The sequence below is a fragment of the Anser cygnoides genome, chromosome 2, assembly GCF_040182565.1.
Source record: "Anser cygnoides isolate HZ-2024a breed goose chromosome 2, Taihu_goose_T2T_genome, whole genome shotgun sequence".
Taxonomy (NCBI): domain Eukaryota; kingdom Metazoa; phylum Chordata; class Aves; order Anseriformes; family Anatidae; genus Anser; species Anser cygnoides.
Genome location: NC_089874.1, coordinates 132,680,599 through 132,701,192, shown reverse-complemented (window position 1 = coordinate 132,701,192; position 20,594 = coordinate 132,680,599). Strand labels below are relative to the sequence as shown.

General features: G+C 40.1%; 1 protein-coding gene and 1 long non-coding RNA gene across 6 annotated transcripts in view; one reads left to right on the top strand and one right to left on the bottom strand.

Annotated features, from left to right (window-relative positions):
• The window catches only part of ZC2HC1A (zinc finger C2HC-type containing 1A), a 43,951-nt gene extending 35,905 nt beyond the window's left edge, over positions 1-8,046 (bottom strand). For 2 of the 4 annotated variants that reach the window (XM_066993111.1, XM_066993110.1), the window contains exon 1: positions 7,815-8,046. In XM_066993111.1, the coding sequence (XP_066849212.1) occupies positions 7,815-8,031 (217 nt within the window). In that variant the 5' untranslated portion in view covers positions 8,032-8,046. Of the gene's footprint in view, positions 1-7,390; positions 7,416-7,814 lie in introns of those variants that run through there. The other 2 variants (XM_048068272.2, XM_013172431.3) reach the window with 2 other exon arrangements.
• Positions 1-20,594, top strand: part of LOC106030577 (uncharacterized) — a 45,956-nt gene that overhangs the window by 2,720 nt on the left and 22,642 nt on the right. For both annotated transcript variants that reach the window (XR_007165039.2, XR_010829731.1), the window contains exon 2: positions 2,208-2,344. This is a non-coding gene — a long non-coding RNA (uncharacterized lncRNA). The remainder of the gene's footprint in view (positions 1-2,207; positions 2,345-20,594) is intronic.

Sequence of the window (20,594 nt, the reverse complement as noted above, 5' to 3'; positions counted from 1 at the left end):
ACTTCGGGAGAAGAGAATTAGGTTCAGAATGGTTATGTCTATACCAACGGAAGAAGTATTTTTGTTGAAGTGATGCCAGCACTATGATATACAGCTTTATACCCTACTCTCCTACTGTCTGCCTGAAACCAGCTCTTAAAAAGAGAGTTCAACTTACTAAGATGCTGGCTGTCCAAATTAAACAAACTGACTGGGAGTTTTATTACCAACACTCTTTGCTTAATTCTCAGACTCTTATTACCTGTATTTCTAAACTGTCCTTGTCAGAGCTTTGCCTCCATCAGCTAATCGCTGAGTACAACGCTGAGTAAACTTTTTTCCTACCTGCTCGTGGAGAAGTTACTGCACACTTTCCTTTTGAATATGGTCACTGTCCAGTCACACATATAGGGCTGTGGGGAAATATACTGACACAGTCAAAGCTAGCATAATGCTAGCTCCGACTGTCACATTTTAGATTTAAGCAGTTGTGTAAACAGACTCCACACCTAGAAGGAACAGAAGCCTTCAGTACTGCTGAACTGCGATTGAAGGAAGTTTCGTTACAGCTTTCTCTTTTGGAAAGCTCTTTGTTCCCATGTCATGTCTGCACTTAGATACGAAACGCAGAATGCTCCAAAGAAACAAGGCTGCAAAGATTAAAGCAGCACTTAGCCTTAATAACAGCATTTTGTCATGTGAAAACTGTTTGACTATCCTTCAAAACCTTTAATTTATCTGCAGCAATGGCAGTACTAAACGTCTTTGGTCAGACAACTGTGATGATCAGAACACCAAGCCTCACTGCGTTCAAACTTGCAGAAACACTCCAGCACAATTTCCAGCTTTGAGATCACCTACTCAAACCCAAGTGGTCTACAACCACTGAAAGTTAGTAGTCAAAGAGTGCTTGCCAAATTTTTCTTCAAAATTTCATTTATTACTTTTAGCACAAGTCCCATCCCATCTCCAAAAGCAAGTCATTTTTTCCACTTAGTTCTGTATACTTCAGGTACAAAAAAAGTTTCAGTGCACATACTCCCCTCAGTAACTGAGGAACTGCATCTTCAAGCCACAGCATCTACGCTGTCATTCTCCAACCTATGTCCACTAATCAGCACTGACTGGGTTATATTTTTTAATCAACACAGTAACTAACAGCATTCATCATGGAGAAGACCGATGATAAATAGCATAGACAAGACTCACCCCAAAAAAAATACTGATGCCGTGATACAGATAGTGAAACACTTGTCTGAACAGCTTAGCTTAGTACACAAATTTTAATGAGCATTGAATAATTAAAAGATTAATGTACAAAAGTAGAAAAAAATGAAAAAACAGGATGTTAGTTCTGCAAATTTTTGGTATTTTGATAAAGTTAATTCTGAGGTAAAAGTGAAAGAAAAGGACATCAAACTGCTTAACAATGGGCAGTACTTGCAATATCTTGCTGAAGACCGTTTGATGGGAATGATTTATCCCACCAAGCCAATCCTTCGTAGTCTATGCCATTCACTAGTTTGTGGGAAGAGTTAGAGAAAGCAAGAGGAAATCATAGTAAGCTCTCTTCCTATTCAAACTTTTTGTATACTTCGAAGTTTTTATGCAGTCGGGTTGTCCACAATGAACAGCAAACCATTCTTCTTCTGTCTACTTCTATCTGCACTTAATTTTACAGGAAAGACTGACGAACTCTTCATCTAATTCTGTATTGACAATGGAGTCTAATCTTGTGTAAACCTGTCACTTCTGCTTCCAAAAGATAACAAAAAGCAGCAAAACTTCAATTTCTTCAAGCTGAAAAGCTTCAGTAAGGCTTTCATAGTACCTCATATGTTTTTATGTCAGCTTTCCAGCCTGACAATGCAAGTGCACTATATTTGTCAAAACTGCTGTTCTTGCACTGAACACGAGTCTGATGATGGTAAGTTCTGTATTACTTCCTTGAAAATAATATCAAGGGGAGCCCCACTGCCTCAAAGTGACAACCTGGAGGAGGATTCTATGAAGAAGTTATTTTTGTGACTGAGAAATGAATTGCATGCAGTTATGAATGGTTGTAATAGCAGCACATGCACAACTCACATGGTATGTTTCTCTCTTCTCTGTCTACCCTGCCTTCTTCCCTTCATTGTATGAAGTGTAACTTCTGATGTGAAAACATGCTGATGTCACACTAAGTATCCTTAAAAACAACTAGCTCTCCTGGATCCTCTTCTTTCTAGGACTGTACCTCATGGGATTCTTCAAAGCTGATCCCTAAACAGGCCAGAATCTCCTCAAGTCCAGGTTTGTGATCCTGCTTTTTGCCCCGCTCACTTTTCTCAGGATCCTTCATTCAACCACCTCATGGTCCCTGCAGGTAAGACTGCCCCAGCTCTCACATCTTGAGCAAACACTTCCTTTGTTGTGGCTCTGAAGTGCCACAGGAGTGCCTCCTCTTGTCACCTCCTTGACCAGCTGGGTCAGGAAGTTGCCATCAACACACATGAGAAGCATTCTGGATCATTTGTGCCCTGCTGTGCCATCCCTCCAGCAGGTAACAGCATGGGTAAAGTCCCCCATGAGGACCAAGGCCTGTGAATCTGAATCTGACCAGGTGGCTTGTAGCAGACACACACAACATGTCCCACATTGGTCTGCCTGCTAACCCTGATCCATAAGCTCCCAGCTGGCTCCTCATCTGTCCCACAGTAAAGCGCCACGTACTCCCGCTGCTCTCCCACATAAAAGGCAGCCTCCCCACTTGCCATCCAGCTGGTTCTTCCTGAAGAGCCCGTCTCCAGCCACCGCAGCGCTGCAGTCACAACCACCTGCGTGTGATCCCAGCAAGACCGTAGCCCTGTAACTGCGTGCAGACCTCCGATTCCTCCCATCTTCCATCATCCTCCCTCCCATACCGCTCCCCACGCTGAGTGCTCACATACAGGCACTTGGGAGAGGCACTCAGTCATGTCACCTAACCAGAAAAATCTCTGAGAGCTTCCCCTGTAATGCATACGGAGACACAGCAAAGCTCAGGGCAACTAAGTAGCGCTATTTGATCGATTTGACTTCTGAATACATTATTTGGTCTTCTGTTAATGAGCTTTAACATCAACCACTAGCCACGAGAAAGCACGTGACCCGTAAAAAAATCAATGTATGGTTAAAGAGTTCTATTTTGGCATCATGAGCTTGCCGTCCTCCTGCGTTTGGCTGCAAGCATCATGACAGCAGGCAGGCATGCAGCAAAGACTGGCCTTCTGGCTCTGACCTTACGCCAAGGCAGCTCCAAGCAGCTCCTAGTAACCACACACACTACCACTACTCAAAAGCACTTGGACAGAACAGTCCCAATCTAAGTCTGCCTGTTTGTCAGAGTATTACCTGGTTAACGGACTAACACAATGTGGTTAAAATAATGTTGATAATAAGCTTCATTTATAATAATAATAGTACTCAACATATTATTTTTAAGGAATTTCTTTAAAAAGTAAGCTCTCCTCCATCAACTGTTGAACATAGTCCTGGAACCAGATTTTAATGAAATGAAACAACAGCTTTTGATAACAACCACCCCATAGTGTGCAGGTAAAATACACTCTTCTTCCCACTTTATTTAACCCATTGAGTTCAATGACTAGATCAAGCCAGTTTCTGCAATTTAAGTTAAAAATGCACAGGGATATGATCCACTAGCTCTAAGATGCTGAAGAAACAATAATCTGAAACAGCTGAACTCCTGTATATGCATTTTCCTTCCCTTCCTTTAAAAGTGAAATATATTCTGATAACACACTTCCCCTATCACAGAAGCCTACGTTTAGTTTTCAGAACTGTTCTTCAAGTAAAACACTTTGTTTCAGTTTCTTCTCCAAAACAAACATTAACCAAAAATATAATTGCCTTGGAAAAAGTAAACATGTCCACAGTTATTCAGCATATTAAATGTAAAAATTAGATCACTCAGCAGAGGCGCAATTATGCATTAAAGAGCAGTTTGATGCAAAGTCATACTTATTATTGTGCTTTAATAGCTACCAGACTAACAGATTCTTCAAAATACATATACCTTTTAAATATATATATATACACCTTAATAATAGTTTTACATTTCAAAATGTCTTTGGTAGTTTCCAACTTGCCTTTTTTTTAGAACCGTACCATAAAATTAATTTTAATTCTGCCTTTGGACAGATTACACACTTTGAGGAAAAAAAAAAAGCCAAAATGTAACAAAAAGGCAGAAGGCTCTCTTAAATGCAGCTTAAGAAAATGGCTGCCAAAGTAAGGAGGCTGCTGTACACATCCAGAGAGGCAAGACAAAGATGTACGCTAAAGGAAAAGGAAACTCACTTTAATATTATTTTGTTTTCAAACAGAAATAATTTCCTACAGTATGACAAGAAAAGAAAAAAGGAAAGGAGAGTGGGCATTGGCTCTTTCAGAAATTCTGTGAAAGCAAGCATGTGTGCTTGCATCCAATGTTTTTACTCAGATAAAACCCCACAGCAGAACGCCTGAACCATTTGGGGTGGGGCATGTCAGCCACGATAAGCGAAGGGTCCAGCGACAAACGCTATTTCAGCACAGATCCCAGCTCCTGGGAGAAGGTGCTGTACAGCAAGCCTTATTCTTAACAGACCTCCAGGGCACACCCAGATTGCTCAGAGACTAAATGCTTAATCACAGCAGTCCCTGCTTGGCACCCGCAAGGGAAAGCTCTGGGCTGGAGACTGCAGGCTATTTCCTGAGCAAGCAGCCACCCGTCCCTTTCCAGCCACAACCAGCCTGCCCCAGCTGCTGCAGCGAGGGCTGGAGGAGGCCAGTGGGGCTGGGCAAGCACAGCCATTACCTACCACAGGGAGCTGAACTTTCTCCCTCGGACACAGCTGCCCCGTGCCCTTTATTCCTTAGGCAGCAGCAGTGCTGACCCGCTGGGTCAGGCTGTGAACAAGTGTGAGAAGAGGCATTTCGTCAGCTCAAGCAGCTGTTGCCAGCATCCTCCCAGAAAAAAAGCAACAGACTGGAGAGCAGTCAAACGTGCCAGTGTGACAGTGACAGCTTCTTCCCTGCCAGCCAGCAGTGACAGCCACAAGCACATGTTGGCCCGTCAAAAACGGTCCTGCCATTCAGCACGTGCTGGACTGTCCCGGACAGGGCTTTTCAGCTCACCTTACTGTATTTTGCAGGCACAGAGAGCCTACTGCTCTAAGCATTTAGTGGTGAAAATTAAACGAAAATCGAGAAACAGCCAAACACCAAGGCGGCAACAGAGTAACAAATGTCACACTAGGAACTTGAGATTTAAGTTTTGAAGTGTACATCAGACTTGTCACTTGTAGTGACGTGTGTGCACTAATTCCTTTTTACAAAGCTCACAATCCTAAATTTCACTTTCAGCATCAGTGTAGTAATACAGCAATGCTGGTGTACAGATAAAATAATAAAGCACACTCCAAAAAAAAAAAAAGTGAATTTGGGAAGATACATTTAAGTCACACAGAAACCTATTTTGCTATTTCACTGAACATTTAAACTTGCACACAGCAAGAAAAATGCAATCACAACACCAGAAATCACAACATCAGCTTTTAAATGTCACCAATGCATATCCACAATCCAAGTAATACGCATTCAACTCTCCACATCATGGAAAGAATCGTTATTAACTGTGTAAAGTTATTTCTTATTAAAAGCATGCTTGCACAATCAGAAATAGATCCCACATCTATATTGCTGAGCTTCTGAAAATTAGCGCACCAGCTTCGGAAGGCTGAAAGCCCAGGCCAAGCACCTCCAGCCTGAGGGGGCCTTCCACAGCCATAAAAACACGCCAGCAGGCTGCAGCCAAAAGCCCAAGTCCTGCCCCCACCGTAATTACATCCCTCACACTCAGAACTGCCAGCACCAGCTGTACAGATCAGCTCTGGGAATTCATTTTGCTAAGCCCCAACCCAAGACAGGGAGCAGGCAGACAGATTTCAGGAGCAGCCCATGCTTCCACATGTAATAAATATGACTGTGGAAGTGTGCTCCTAAGTACAGGCTTAATCTAAAATGGCAACCAGCAACGTTCTGCTGACTGCCAGTAAAGCAATAACAACAAAAGCATGATACCCAAGTGAAATAATTCATTATTGCTATTGGCTTTGCCTTCATTTCCCTCTCTTGAGGCTGCCTCCCTACACAAACTGCACTCGAGCCCAATCTATGTGCATCAGAGATGGCTTAAAGTGAAAAACTGTGCAAAAGCCCTGTTTACTTATGTACACTGCAGCTCAAGCAACATTGACAAATCATGTTTTGAAGAAAAAAAAGTATTTTGTGTTTTGTCAATGTTTAAAGAAAAAAAGTACAAACTGACCCACAAAGATGCAGAGAATTATACTGCTCAGTTTCAAGAACTTTAATACTCAAGGACACTGAATAACAGGGTGGGATGTGAGTCTTCAGAACCAAAGGTCACCTCGAGTTTTAGAAACGTATTATTACCTGAGCTATTCTTAAATTAATCTTGAGTGTTCAGAAGGAACATTCCACATCACGGAAAACAACATTACTTTGATAAGCCTAGCTTCTGAAAGTACTTTGAAGAAAAGCATCAGAGAGTAAACATGAGAGTTAGCTCTACAATTTAACATTCTTCCTCCTACCACTCCCTGTGCCTACTGAAATACAAAGAAAATGTAAACCAGCTCCAGAAGTCAGAACAGTGAGAAATTCTACCCCAAGAACAAAATTTTTCAGGCTTCCACTGTAACCTGTAGATCATTTTTCTTCCCACCGTCTGTTATGAAGGTACCAGAGCTTATAGAACACAGCTGGCATAGCTGGCCTTGCTAAGCTAGCTCACAGCCAAACCAATTGATTGATGAGCTGCAGATGATATGCAGTCCCAGCTGCAGTCAAACACATTGCTGACTCAAAATTAAAGCAGGCTTTCCCTTTCTGGACAGGCAGCATGGGATTGTCATCAGTCAGAGACAAAAAAAAAGGATTATTCGATAAAGCACTGGACAGACTTTCAAATTTAATTAATAGACGTTAATAGTAAGCAAGGCATAAGAGTAAATTAAATAAGAGAGAATCTTTTTGGATTTGAATGCCAAATCATGTTGCCCAGATTTATTGCCTTGACGAAGTCACTAGCCACAAGAACAGTCTGACTGTGAAATCTATTAAGGAAAGAAGACAGGTATTCATTGAGAATTACCTCTGTTCTCCAACTGTGCTAGAAGGGACACAGAACAAAGGCTAGCTGGTGCTCCCTCCTATTTAAACACTCAATTACCTTTAGTGAAGCACAGCCTGGAAGCCTTGATAACTATTTTGCGACAGCTACTCAGAACAGGCCTGTATTTTTCTTTTTTTTTTTTTTTTTTAATATGGCTAAAGCAGCTCGTAAAGCACAGTAACGACAGACCTACTGACATGTTCTGAAGGCGAGCCGCAACTTCTAGAATCCCAAGCCGATACCGATGGATACTCTGAAGAACAACGACACCTTAATTCATCCGGCACAGCATGAAGTTGCCAACAGTGCCAGCAAACACACACCTAGCGCACTGACCACTTCCCCAGCATTATGAGCGTACCCTGACACCCAGCTCAGTCCTCTGCCTGCAGAAACAAAAGGCAGCAGGCACGGGCTCCACGCAGCCCTCCCGGGCCCCAGCACCCCGGCAGCGGCCCGGGGGCAGCGGGGCTCCCACACCACCCGCGGCCGGGCTGCGGCGGCGAGGCAGGGCCGGAGACAAAGCGCGGCCCTGCCCGCCGGGCTCCGCGCGGGGCCGCCGCCCCGTTCTCCGCTCGCCACCCCAAAACCGCCGCCCGGCGCGGCCCTTCACCTTCCAGCCCCTCACCTTCCAGCCCCTCCATGGCGCAGCCCCGACCGCGGCCACCAACGCCCGGCTCGGCCCGGCCCGGCCCAGCCCCGCCGCCGCTGCCGTGGCAACGCCGCCACCGCCCGGCCCGCCAACATCCGCCGCTGCCATTGGGCGGGCGGCGCGGGCGGGCCCGGCCCTCACCGCCCCTCGGGGCTGACAGACACCAGCAGGGCTCCATTGCGCACCCGAACGCCTCAGCTGGTTTTCCCCTAGCTCCTCCCGATTTTGAAAATCTCCAAATATGTAGCAGCAAAGCATTTCAAGATTTTTTTTTTTCTGTAAAGCCTTATTTCGGAATTAATTTTTAACATCTTTCATTTGAGTTGGTGGTAGCAATCTGCTATGAGCAACTAATAAAGTTTTTCTGCACAATCAACAGTAAACCTTACTGAAATTACCACTGTCTTTAGACACTTGCCAATCATTTCTCTGGTTGTTCCAGACAAGTCAGTCCCTACAGATTTCCTTGTCCATAAAACCATGGCCACTGTCACAATCACACCTGGGAATGCAACTCAAAGCAAAATAAATACATAAAAACTTAAATACAACCTTAGATTTTGGCCACGCTGTCTTCTCTGCGTTGCCTTAGCACAGGATGCACATCCATGTGCTGCATGCCAAACAGCCAGCATGTAAGCCATGATAAACAAAGAGTTTAAATCACCCTTTGAGACAAAAAACTTGAAGTACAGTAATGCTACAATTTTTCTTGGTAGTTTAGAATCATGCTGAAAATACATTTCAAATTTTCCTTTGATCTATCATGCTTGTAAAATTACAGGCCCTGCTAGAAGGAACTAGTTTGCCACCATGTTGCAGACTCCTAACTTTTGCAAATTATCTACTAAAGCTTCGACATAAACATAAATGAGCCAAAGTTTGCCATAGCTGCCTGTTACCTAACCATGATGGTAGCGCTGCAGAAGGTCTCTTCCTTTCATGATATTTTCATATTTGGACTGGAAGTTCAAAAGCAGAGGCCTGGGATAATTTCATCTTTCAGCAGGCAAATCCTTTATAATGAAACCATACGCATAACTTTTATCTTGTGTTTGCGATTTAGTGAAGGGTTTTGTATGAGAGAAGTGTTTGGTGTAGTTTCATTCCTTGTTTCTCTTTGAAATTTGTGGTTATTTTTATTAGAAGTTAGGGCAGGGGGTAACTTCAGCTCACCCATTGTTAAGTGTCTTCAACGTGGTGAGCTAAGTTAATTGTTAGATTTCTCATTATAGCCAATAAAGATTTGTCTCTGTAGTTCATGCAGTCTATGGGATAGAGGGCGAGATCTGTCTAGCCAAACATAACACCTGTTTCTGGAGGAGATGAATCACAGCCTAAGCTCCAGCCAAGAGGAAAATTAGCCTTACTGACTAATTCAGCACCAACTACAAAGTGAACAATTATTAGTGTCACGTGACTAGCTCAGATGCAGGCAAGTAAATAGTAAACACCCATATTAGAGTAGTCAAATCCTAGCCTAGATGTCTTCAGACTGAATCCTGTACCAGAAACAGACATACTGTTTAGTTTTGCTCTGCCACAGTGCCATCGATCCACTGTGTCATCTCATAATCACTCATTATTCACTCATCTGAGAAGTGAAGGAAATAAGATCTGGCTTATAAAGTTAGTGGGCTTGTGACCATGCTACTGCAAAGCTAAAAGATTCTCCTGGCTTCTTTGGCTGGTGTATGAACATCCATTGTGTAATTGATAGCATACCTTAAAAGACTCCTGATGATGGGTCTTTCAGCTGTTGTGAACATATGGGAACTGGTTGTGATCATATGGGAACTGGTTCTCTGTTATCATTGCCACTGTGCCACATGAATGCCTTCATAAACTTACCTTAGTTCCGTATTGAAAAAACACAAGCCTTTGCTATTTCACTGTAAATGTACTACTCCAAGTGCAAGTCTGTTCTACAATGACATTCCTATAATATTCAGGTTTTCTTATCTAAATTCCATGCTAAATTTATTAATTGTTAGTTTGCAGTATGCATTCTTGTGCCAACATCGGTTTCTGGCTTAGATATTTTCCTCATTGTTTATCTCTTTGATGTATTTATAGGCAATTAGCATACATTCTGTTTCAGTATTTGCCTTCTTAGCTGAAACAAAGTAGAGCTCTTCTAAGCTGTCCTCATAAACCATGCTTCCCATTTCCATAGTCATCATGGTACCCTTTTTTTTTCACCTATTTCTCATTAGTTTGTAATTCATGTGCGATCAACACATTAAACCATCCCTTAGAGGTGATCTTACTGTATCACTTAGAGTTCTTTACCTCTTTGGGAATATTTCTACTAATGCATCTCACGTTACATTTGCTATGTTATTGTAAGCTTGTAGGCACCACATCTATATTTAGTTCCTTTTCCGTATCAGTTGTTTTGCAGGGGCAGCAAGGGTAGGAATTTTTGCCTCTAGACAGTCATATAGTCTGAACAGTGGCTGTTCAGAATCTTTGGTATCTCTGAAAAGGACCAAGTAAACATGGCCCTAAGTGCAGCAGCCACATCTTTCTCACTCATACTTTATCAAAAGAGTGGAAATATAAACACTAGCAAAGACACAACTAGGCATAGACAAATGCCAGGAGGAACTCCAAAGAAGAGAGATGAGAGTTACACTGTGGTAAGCTCAGACAGGAGTGTAGAGGTACCACCTTAGCTTCAGATTCAGTTTCCAAAAAGACTCAGGTCTCTTTCAGAAGGCCAGTCATGAGAGTTTCTCAGTTTTAGTTGGTATAAAAGAGGGGGTTGCTAACAGGGCGAAGTCCCAAGTTGGTGACAAATTATGAAGGCCCAATTTCCCTACCAACTGTGGGCATAAATGCAAATCACAGCTTACTCTGTATCTTTGGTTGCATAAGGCAACATTTTCAAAAGTGACAAGAGGCTGGGAATTTCAGTCTGAGGTTTGAAAGGGTCCTGAATTTCAAAATCCAGGGAAGCTGTGATACCAGATCTTTCTATCAGAATCTGTCAAGGCCTCTTGAGGAAGAACCGGAGGAATGTATGCACAGGTCCCAGGTGTGTTACTGGTACGCAAGGATGTCTCTTCGCTTGTGTGTGATACTTGTGACTGGTCACACAAGGAACTCTAGTCCTTTCTTTTGTGCAAGCCCTATTTGTCACGCAGCTCCTCATGTGATAGAGATAACCAGATTATGTTCATCTGAAAGGCACATATTGATCACAGAATATATTTAGTAGAATGCAATGGGAATAAGATTCTGGGCCTTAGAACAATTTATATGGGCAACAGTCACCCCAGGTAAAGAAGGCTGCAGGAAATGGACTGAGTCTTATAAATAGTTTGGGCAGGTCAGTAGGAGCTGTAGAATAAATATGGTTTCCTGTATATTCTAATATAGATGATCACCTAAACTGAAGCACTCAAAAATCATCAGTCACTTCAGAAAGTGCAAATCCTGGGATCCAGAGTTTGGCAATACATTGTCCTAGATCTTTGCAAAGCTTTGCAAATCCTTCATTTTGGTCAAAAGTGTTATAAAAGGACTAAGTCCTGTAAAATGATCAGAATTTCATTAACATTTCAAATGCTTTTCTTCACCATTCGAATCCTTGTCACGATGACTAAGATCTTCATAGAAAATCAAAACCTGTTCACTATCTTTCATGTTAATAATGAACATTGGATAAAGAAGGATTTCCCAAAGTGGCATTTTAATTAATACACTTTGCACTAAAACTAGCTTCTGGGAATTCAGATATGCTTGCACAGGGGGACTTTAAAATTTAAATATTCCTAATAAGCTTTTTCTTACAATTAACGCTAATTGAGGACTGCAGACAAGAATGATTACTCTCCTACTAAAATAATTCCTCAATTGAATTAGTACAAGAGTGCCTTTTGTTCTTCTTGTGTGGATTATAGTCCTGATTTATATTCAGAACTGGAGTATTGTGATTTTGCTATCAATCTTTATAGCAGCCCAGCCTTTTTTTCAGTACTCTTTATAGTTTTGTTTGCTCTGGGACTCCCACATTAGGCAGAACAAGACCAGAGGCCACAATGAAAATTGGTGAGCATTGCTGGAGTGAACAGATTTTGCTCATGAATTGCTCAATGTATGAAGCTGCATCTAAATTGGAAGTATTAGAGCAAATGAGATGTAATAATGCCCCAAACACCAATAAAATAACAGTTTAAATTCTGGAATGCCATGCTGTTCGATATATTTTGTTGAACCAAGTAGCCAGTAATAAGAGGAGGCCAAGGACTGTGACTTTATCTGGGGATGTAATTCTTCAGTTGGATACCAAACAACAAAAGAAAAGCTATTTTTTTCCATCAGGCTGTCTACTGCTGGAGAAATGCCATATGTTCATGATCAGTAAAACACCACTGCCACCAAAACCAGTTGTCCTCTGATGACCATCATTTCTCAGTTCTTCATTCTGACCCTTGTGCTGGCCAAAGTGTTGATGTACTCAGGTGGTTTGGGGATTTATCCAGTTAGGACTGGGTAAGTGACGCTCAACCATCATCTGTTCTGCGCATTTCTCTGGTTCCCTGCATGGCTAAGTGACCTGCTGTGCCAGCACAGGGAAGGGTGCCTGCATCAAATCAGAATGGGTAGCCAGAGACTTAGGGGAAGACACTGACACTTCCGTTGGTAGTTTCTGATGGTTTAAAGAGAAGATAACAGGAGTTTTTCTCAGGCAGTAGGCCTGCAAGTTTCTCATCTCCTACCTCAGATGTTGCATAACCTTCCTGATCTCTTTTTGTTTTTCAAAAGAATGTCCTTTCCCCATTAAAACGTCTCATTTCTTTCTGATCCAGAAGCACAAAAAACAAAGTAATTGAAATACAGCCCTGTGTGTAGTGTAGGGCTGTGCTGTATCTAAAGTGCTATATGAAACTCTAATGGGTCCATTATACAATCAATCTCATAGGACTGGTTTTTTTTTGCTGTTTTTTGTTGTTGTTGTTGTTTTCCAATGAGTTCTAATCCTTTCATGGTTTTGTAGCAGCTATTTTAATAATTGAAGGGACAAAATGACAAGCAGGCATTTCTGTTTCTTGTTTCTTAGTGTGGCTAAAATATGAACTGTTGAGTGTTACCCGATAGATGAACATTTAGAGGCTGGACCAAAACAGCAGCAGTGGAAAATCCTAAACAGAGCAGTAGCAAGTTTTAGAGAATTAGTTTTCTCAGACTGTGTTTCTGCCAGATGTGTTCTCTCATCAGCCTTTCTCCACTCCTCAGAGTACCACCACCCAGAGAAGAGTGGAGAAACCAGAGCTCTAGAAAACAAAAGCTCTGGAAGACCAAATCCGTGGTGTTCAGAGTTGCAGTTCAGGGTATGGTTTCGTTATTCCCTAGCTAGGATAATAGTTTTCTTCTCCTACCTAAGATGTGCTTGCGGTGTCTATAAAGCTGGTACTGTAAAGCCGACGTTTCAGAATTGAAGAAACAGGAGGATTCTTAAGTTCTTTCCTTGCAGATTGCTCATATTTGACATATTTTCTTATATTTTCTCTTCTAAAACAGGATTGCCCCCTCACTCCCCCAGATGTACCTTTCTATCTGAAAGAGCCTTATTTACTTTGCAAGGGCCAGGTCTCAAAAATTCAGTAATTCCAGATTTAGGCAGTAACCACATATATATGTAATTTTTTTTTTTTTTTTTTTACAACTCTGCATTTTTGTGTTCAACTTTCAAATAACACAATATACACACTTTTCAGTATAATCTCTGCTTTTAAATTCTGATTAGAGACATGGTTAAATTTTCACAGGCTATAGTAGCTCTGCCATTTTCTTATTTCTATATATCAGCATTTGCAATCTATATAACAGTCTTCAAATGTTGGGGTGTTTGTTAGTTTTCACAGTTCTACTAGCAGGGTAGTTCTTAAAAAAATGAGTGGGAAAATCAGAGTGCAGAATATGTAAGCCAAACAGATTGACTTTTGGTAAATCCCCTGCACCATTTGTGTTTTATTTCCAACACACTTCCACTATTGAGCTTGTTGCCTTAGGATATGATCTTGTTTTCTAAGGCATGGCACAAGCCAGAACTGAGATTACTGAGAAGCAAAGCAATGCTGTAAAGCTGATTTAACAAAGCCATTTTATATGAGTTTCTGTGCAAAGCAGTTTATGTGTTTCTGTTCCTTAAGTGCTTGCTTAGAAAACTGACTTTTCTGGGAAGGCATGTAAAAATTGGTTGCATTTATGTGTTTTACAAAGCAATTGCCCACACAGATGGTGAAATATTCTAGTCTTCTGGAATTCTCCAAATGTCATACAAGGCAATTAAAATTAAAATTATATATATGTATTGTGGCCCTGTGGATAGAATGAGGTAGTTTCACCCTTTTATGAGATATTTGTTAGTTGATAAGTTAAACTGGGCATTTTTATCTTTGTTTTTAATCATGTGATTTTTATAGCGTTCTTTTTTTCTATATTCAAAGGAAAATGTTGTGTTAAATCACAGTAACCAATGATAAAATCATTCAGAACTGGACTTGGATTTCTTTCAAAATACATATTTTGTTATATTTTTTCCTTTTTTTTTTTATTTACCACTTAAGATACTTAGCTTCTTGCAATTTTCTGTCCCAGAATTTGATCTCATGATTCTTCTATTCTTAGACAAAAAAATAGAGAAATTGTACTGTGCATATCATCCCTCATCACCTTGTGCTATGTGACTAAATTTACACGTTCACAGTTCTTCTCTTTAGGAATGTAGTCACGGATTTGGTGGTAAAATTCCCTCTTAAAACAAAGCATTTTTACATAGTGGTTTGGCAAAGAAGGGAAAAAATAAAGCAATAGTCTAATAGCACATATAGTTTTGTCATTACATTGGATGTGCTTTCCTTATATTAAACAGAAAGAGCCAAACCCATGGATTCTCCAGGCCCTCTCTAGGTGTAGCTGACCTCCTGGTAATTGTCTCTCATAGTATTTTTCCTTTCAAGGCCACAACCTCACTACGTATGTGTCTTTCTGTGCTCTGTCCTTCTGTCTCCTCTTTTAATAAACATTTGATACATGGCCATGATGAAAATTCCTTCCGTTTTATCATGATTTGTGGTTTGTTTTGTTTATCCAAATTCCAGATATCCGCATTCACCATGTTTTTCAGTACTAAGAAGTACCAGTGAATACATCTACTTATGGTGCAGGGTGAAAACTGGTTCTTCAGCCTTCCTAACAGCAATTCAAGGCATTGCGATAAACTGCCTTTTAGGTGTAGATGAATAAACTGAAAGCTATCAAGAAACTGAATGTAAATGTGGTGACTTTTGGTCTGAGCTAGGTTGAGACTGCATTCTCTGTACAAGTCAGCTTTGCCATGTAGTAAGACACTTGGATAAGAAAAAATAAATCATTTCACTATACGATACAATACTACTGATACTTCCAGATTTATATGAATATTTACTGAAAAGTCTTGACCCATTTGGCACAGACTAGATTTTAAAACACTATTCATGAAGATGAATAGTTGCTCATGAGTGACTTTAGTAATTACTACACATTCTAATATAAAGAACACATACAATGTTGCACTTTATTTTTAAATTTAGATTTACCATATGGCGTGGAGTTTTGTTTTCCACATCTTTATAAGAAGTCACCAAATATACATGGGCTACAAGAAGAAACACAGAAATATTAGTCAATGCTTTCATTTTGGGAAATGGGTCCACCATACAGATGGCATCATACTGGACTAATTCAACAATTTGCATTCATTTTTCATCATAGAAATCAGTAACAGAACGGACTCATGTTAGTGCAAAATAATTTTCAGAATGTATTCATAGATATTTTGTGTCATTTGATCAAATTTTAGGATTTAGAAGTACAAAAATCTTTGATTATTTGATTCACTGGAGAGTATTTGATTAGATGTAGCTTAATGTCTCAGTCTGTCCAGTTAACTGTGAAATTTCATATTGATTTAAAAGATTTACATATATTGGTCTTGAAACTGAAATCAACTGAGGATTTCAATTTTTATTCTGTACTGTAAGACATGCTTTGAACTCAGAGCCTGAATTGAACCGATCTTTGGTCTAAAACACTTAGTCTAAAAAATAAGTATTTGGATATAGAAGCTATTACTTACAAAAATAATGGCCAGCAGTTAAGGAGATTTTTTGATCTCAAAATACTACTGAAGCTGGCAGTGTAAGACCTGGAAAAGGAAAGTGAAATCACACACACACAAAAAAAACATATGCAGTGCTAAGAGTCAAAATTATATTCCCTGACTCCCACTCTGTGTCCTGGCATCACAATCATCTTGCTTTTTGCATAAAGAAAGCTGAATCTTTGTTGTAAAATAAAAAGTGAACTATGTGAGTTTGGCATTCATTTAATACTAAGTACCAAAGGAGATTTTGAGAAGACAACCCTACGCATTGATGTAATGCTTTTAATAATTACAAATCCCAAATTTGCATTTTTTGATATGATTTTTGTGTGCGTGTAACTGCTGCTAAGACAGCACAGATCATTTACAGCTCTAGGATACTGACTTGTTAGAGCTCTTGAAAAAATCACAATACAGTATTCTCTTTCCTGCAGCTCCAGCTGCCTTCCTTTTGTTCTTGGGACCAATTCATCTGTTTTCTGCTGGGCTGAAATTCTTGCTTTATTCATTATCTTAATTCATTACCTAAACTCATTACTGATAGAACAGAAACACATTGTTTAACAATGCTTCTCAACCAACAGTTCAGGTAGAAACCCCACTGAATTCTATTACTCTTTTGAAAAGCTTGAAAATATTCCTCGTGTTTCTTTCCTGATTTGACTTTCTCCAAATCTTTCAGATTGTGCTGTTTCCTGTGTCCTCTGTCCAATTTTTCCAGCTTTTCCTCACAAAGCTTTGCACATATGAAGACTTTCTACTACCATATTGCTTTCTCTTCCTAGTTATCACTTCCCTCTGTTTATTACTCCCCGCACTGATTTCACCCTCTTTCAGTTTAAAGCCATTCCCCCTTGCCCTATCATTGCAGTCCCTGACAAAGAGTTCCTCCCCAGCTTTCCTGCAGGCCCCCTCTAGGCACTGGAAGGCCGCTGTAAGATCTCCCTGGAGCCTTCTCTTCTCCAGGCTGAACAACCCCAACTCCCTCAGCCTGTCTTCACAGGAGAGGTGCTCCAGCCCCGTGATGATCCTTGCGGCCCTCCTCTGGACTCGTTCTAATAGATCCATGTCCTTGTGGCACTGGGGGCCCCAGAGCTGAACACAGCACTCCGGGTGGGGTCTCACCTGAGCAGAGCAGAGAGGGAGAATCACCTCCCTTGACCTGCTGGCCATGCTTTTATTGATGCAGTTCAGGATACAGTGGGGTTTCTGGGCTGCAAGCACACATTGTGAGAGATTTGGGAAATTTTGGGAGAGCAGAGTCAGCAAAGACTTGACTACTTGTATCAACTTTATTTCCTGCTAACTAACTGAAGCTAAAACTGCATACAAATGTTACTTGACCTTGTGAAAGGAGATTCTGGGGCACCTCAAAGTACCCCAACTTCTCACATCAGTCCAGTGTCAAATATAAAAGCACCATGTGCAGTTGTGATACATGGAGTCTCTTCAACTAGGCTTTGGGAGCTAGGGCTATTTGCACTTCAGATAAATATGTGACTAAATAGGTTTTAAAATGCATGCAGTAAATGCAGATATATGTTGAGTTTTGCTTTGGCTGAGTCACTGTCAAGCAAGTTCCATTGGTGTTCTTACAAGTCAGCAGTCTGCACACTTGCTGAATTTAGCCTTTAGCCTATACTTAAATGTAGATACATCCTACCTACTGACCAGTCCTACAATATCAAGGCACATCAAGGCTTCATGCCTCATTCCAAACAAACAAGTCCAATAAAGAGTCTGGTAGAGTCTGGACATCCCCTTACATTAGCATTTCCATGCTAGAGCTACAGTGAATTTTGGGTGGATAGATTTCTCTTAGGTCATCCAGTTTCTCTACATTCAGACCCCAAATGTATTGTAGTTATAGTCCAGACAAACACCTTCGGATAACTTGGACCTTGGATTTGAACAACCACTTTTAGCTCTTCCCAATTATGTGTTTCTATAAAAACCTCAAATGACATTTCCATCAGCTGTGTTTAATCATCCATTATCTTAATCAGTCATTTTTTTTGGTGTATTCTATAGTTGGGTGTATGCCAGTTCAGTTAATATGCCTGCTGCATAAACATCTGGTAATTGCTAACAAAATGATTATTTTTTTGCTGTAAATAGAAACAAAAATTAGGACCAAGTGCTGCCACTAACACTCTTTGAGGTAATTGGTTGTTGTTGTTGTTGTTGTCACCATTTGATGTACAATTACTATGTAGATATTTTTGTATATAACAAAATTCTCAGCCCTAGTAGAAGGGTTGAATTCCCTGTCACATATCTATATGGATCCTATATGGATACGGGCATCTATGGGGATATGGATACTGGACATGGATTGGCATGTACACCATATCGTTACAGTAATACAAATTGCTATATTACTTGATATATTAATTTGCAGGAGCTCTGCGTTTTTCTTACTTGCACTGTGAATTTGGGCACCTGCATGTAACTATTGAAATGGCATATGCACACCCTTCAATGCAAACTCTCCTTTTTTGTTTGCTTAAAAGAATATATGTCTTTCCAGGTCCCATCACAAGCCTTGTGTTTGCAGTTTTTGAACTCCAGCTACTCCCAGTCTGAGAAAACACCATGTTAATAGAAAATGCTGTTTAGTTATGAAACATACACATTACTCCTACGAATCATTAAAGCACTATGAAAACAGCAGAGGGGCTGAATTTGTATGCTGATGTGGTACAGATGACTAATGTCCTAATCCTGGTATCAGTAGTTCTTTGGGGAGTGAAACTGACAGAAACAAGGCTTTCTACAGGTGTTGGAAACCACGATCTGATTGTAGGATTTGGCAAGGAAATTATTTTGGCTTCATTTTCAGAAAGACAGGTACTTCCTTTTCTTTTAAACAAACAGCAGAAACAGAAGAGTCTTTTTGTGAATGGAAGCACAAGTTTTAAGGTATAATTAACTTTGTGGTCGAGCTGGATGCTAAATAATAAAGCCTGTAAAGTACTGTCCAACCATGAAGCAACACCAGGTGACTCAATATGGGCATGCACTGTTACCAGCACAATAAAACAAGTTTAGTCTTCTATTTTCTCACAGCAGCTCCCTAATTCCAGTAATATTAATACTAAGATGTTAGTCCATGCTTCAGAGTAGGTGAGAAGTACCGGTTTTATAAGTCTTGATCTCCCTGTTTCTGGCTATTCATTTATTTGCCACAAGGCAGAACAACAGAGACTGAGAGATTTGGTTTGCCTTTTTTTTTTTCTTTTTTTTCCCCATAAAGTTCTCTCTCTTTTTTTTTTTTTTAAACAACAGTATGTTACCTCTGTGTAAAACAATTGAATACATACATATATAAATATATATATACATACAGTCAAAAAATACAGAAATGCTATGGCATTTGGTTAATATATTTGTTAGAATTTTATTTTATTTTACTTCCTGAAGAGTGAATAAGAGAAAAAATCGTAGAATCACAGAATCACTTAGGTTGGGAAATACCTCTGAGATCATCTAGTCCAACCTTTACCTTAGCACTGCCAAGTCCACCATTAAAACCTGTCACGGAGCTCTACATCTACACGTTTTTTGAGAACTTCAGGGCTGGTGACCCAACCACTTCCCTGGGCAGCTTGTTCCAATACTTCACAACCCTTTCACTGAAGAATTTTTTTCCTAAAATGCTAGAATATTAATCTATTATTTGGCTCTGCCTTTAATTCTGTAAGAAGGCTTTTTTTGTTTTGTTTTGTTTTTTCTCTTGCTTAATAATTGAACAAATGTTGTGTTTAAAAGGTGTTGACCTCAGTGCTTGACTTTCTGGCTAAGGAAGGTTACACCCATGTAATTGGTATAGAAAAATGTGACCCTTTGTTATTGGTAGATGCTAACAATCTCTTTTATCCTTTTCTGTGTTCAGGACATGCTTCCAAAACCCTCAAAGATCTGACCTCACATTCTTACAGTTTCTTACACTATTCTTTCTTCTTCCAGCTGGAATGCAAACCCCACCTTCATTTCAAAGATATTGCCTGAAGGAATTGGGCATAAATGCCCATATCCTTTAATCAAAGATGAATTCCTAAAGGCTAAATTGAAGGTTCGGTTCAGTTAGGAAACTCGTAAGTAGGAGTTGAGAGTGTAACATAATGATGTGGAAAATGCCAGTTCAAAAGCAGTACTGCTGTTTACCTAACAACCCTTCCAAAATTCTCAGCTGGTCTTGATACACTATTCCTTTTACCTATTATGCAAGCTATTATAATATTATTTTAAACAACAAAGACATTCTCTCCCAGAGCTTTTTAGAAGTGCAGGAAGGGATTGCTACATAGTCCTGTCCTGTTTCTACACTGTTTATTTAACCAGTAAGACATAATTACTTAGTGAAGTTAATTATTCTGTTTGAAAATCTCACTAAAAAATCCTGAGAAGCATATATCACCAAGTACAATTATTACAATTGTTATATATATATATATATATATAAATTAGTCAGTCCTTCCAAATTCATTAGCCTGTAAGTTGGAAATGTGAAGGTAATACATAGAGCAGCTTTTTACAAGTTACTACTTACAAAAGTGTCAATGGTAAAGCCTGTGCCACCAGAG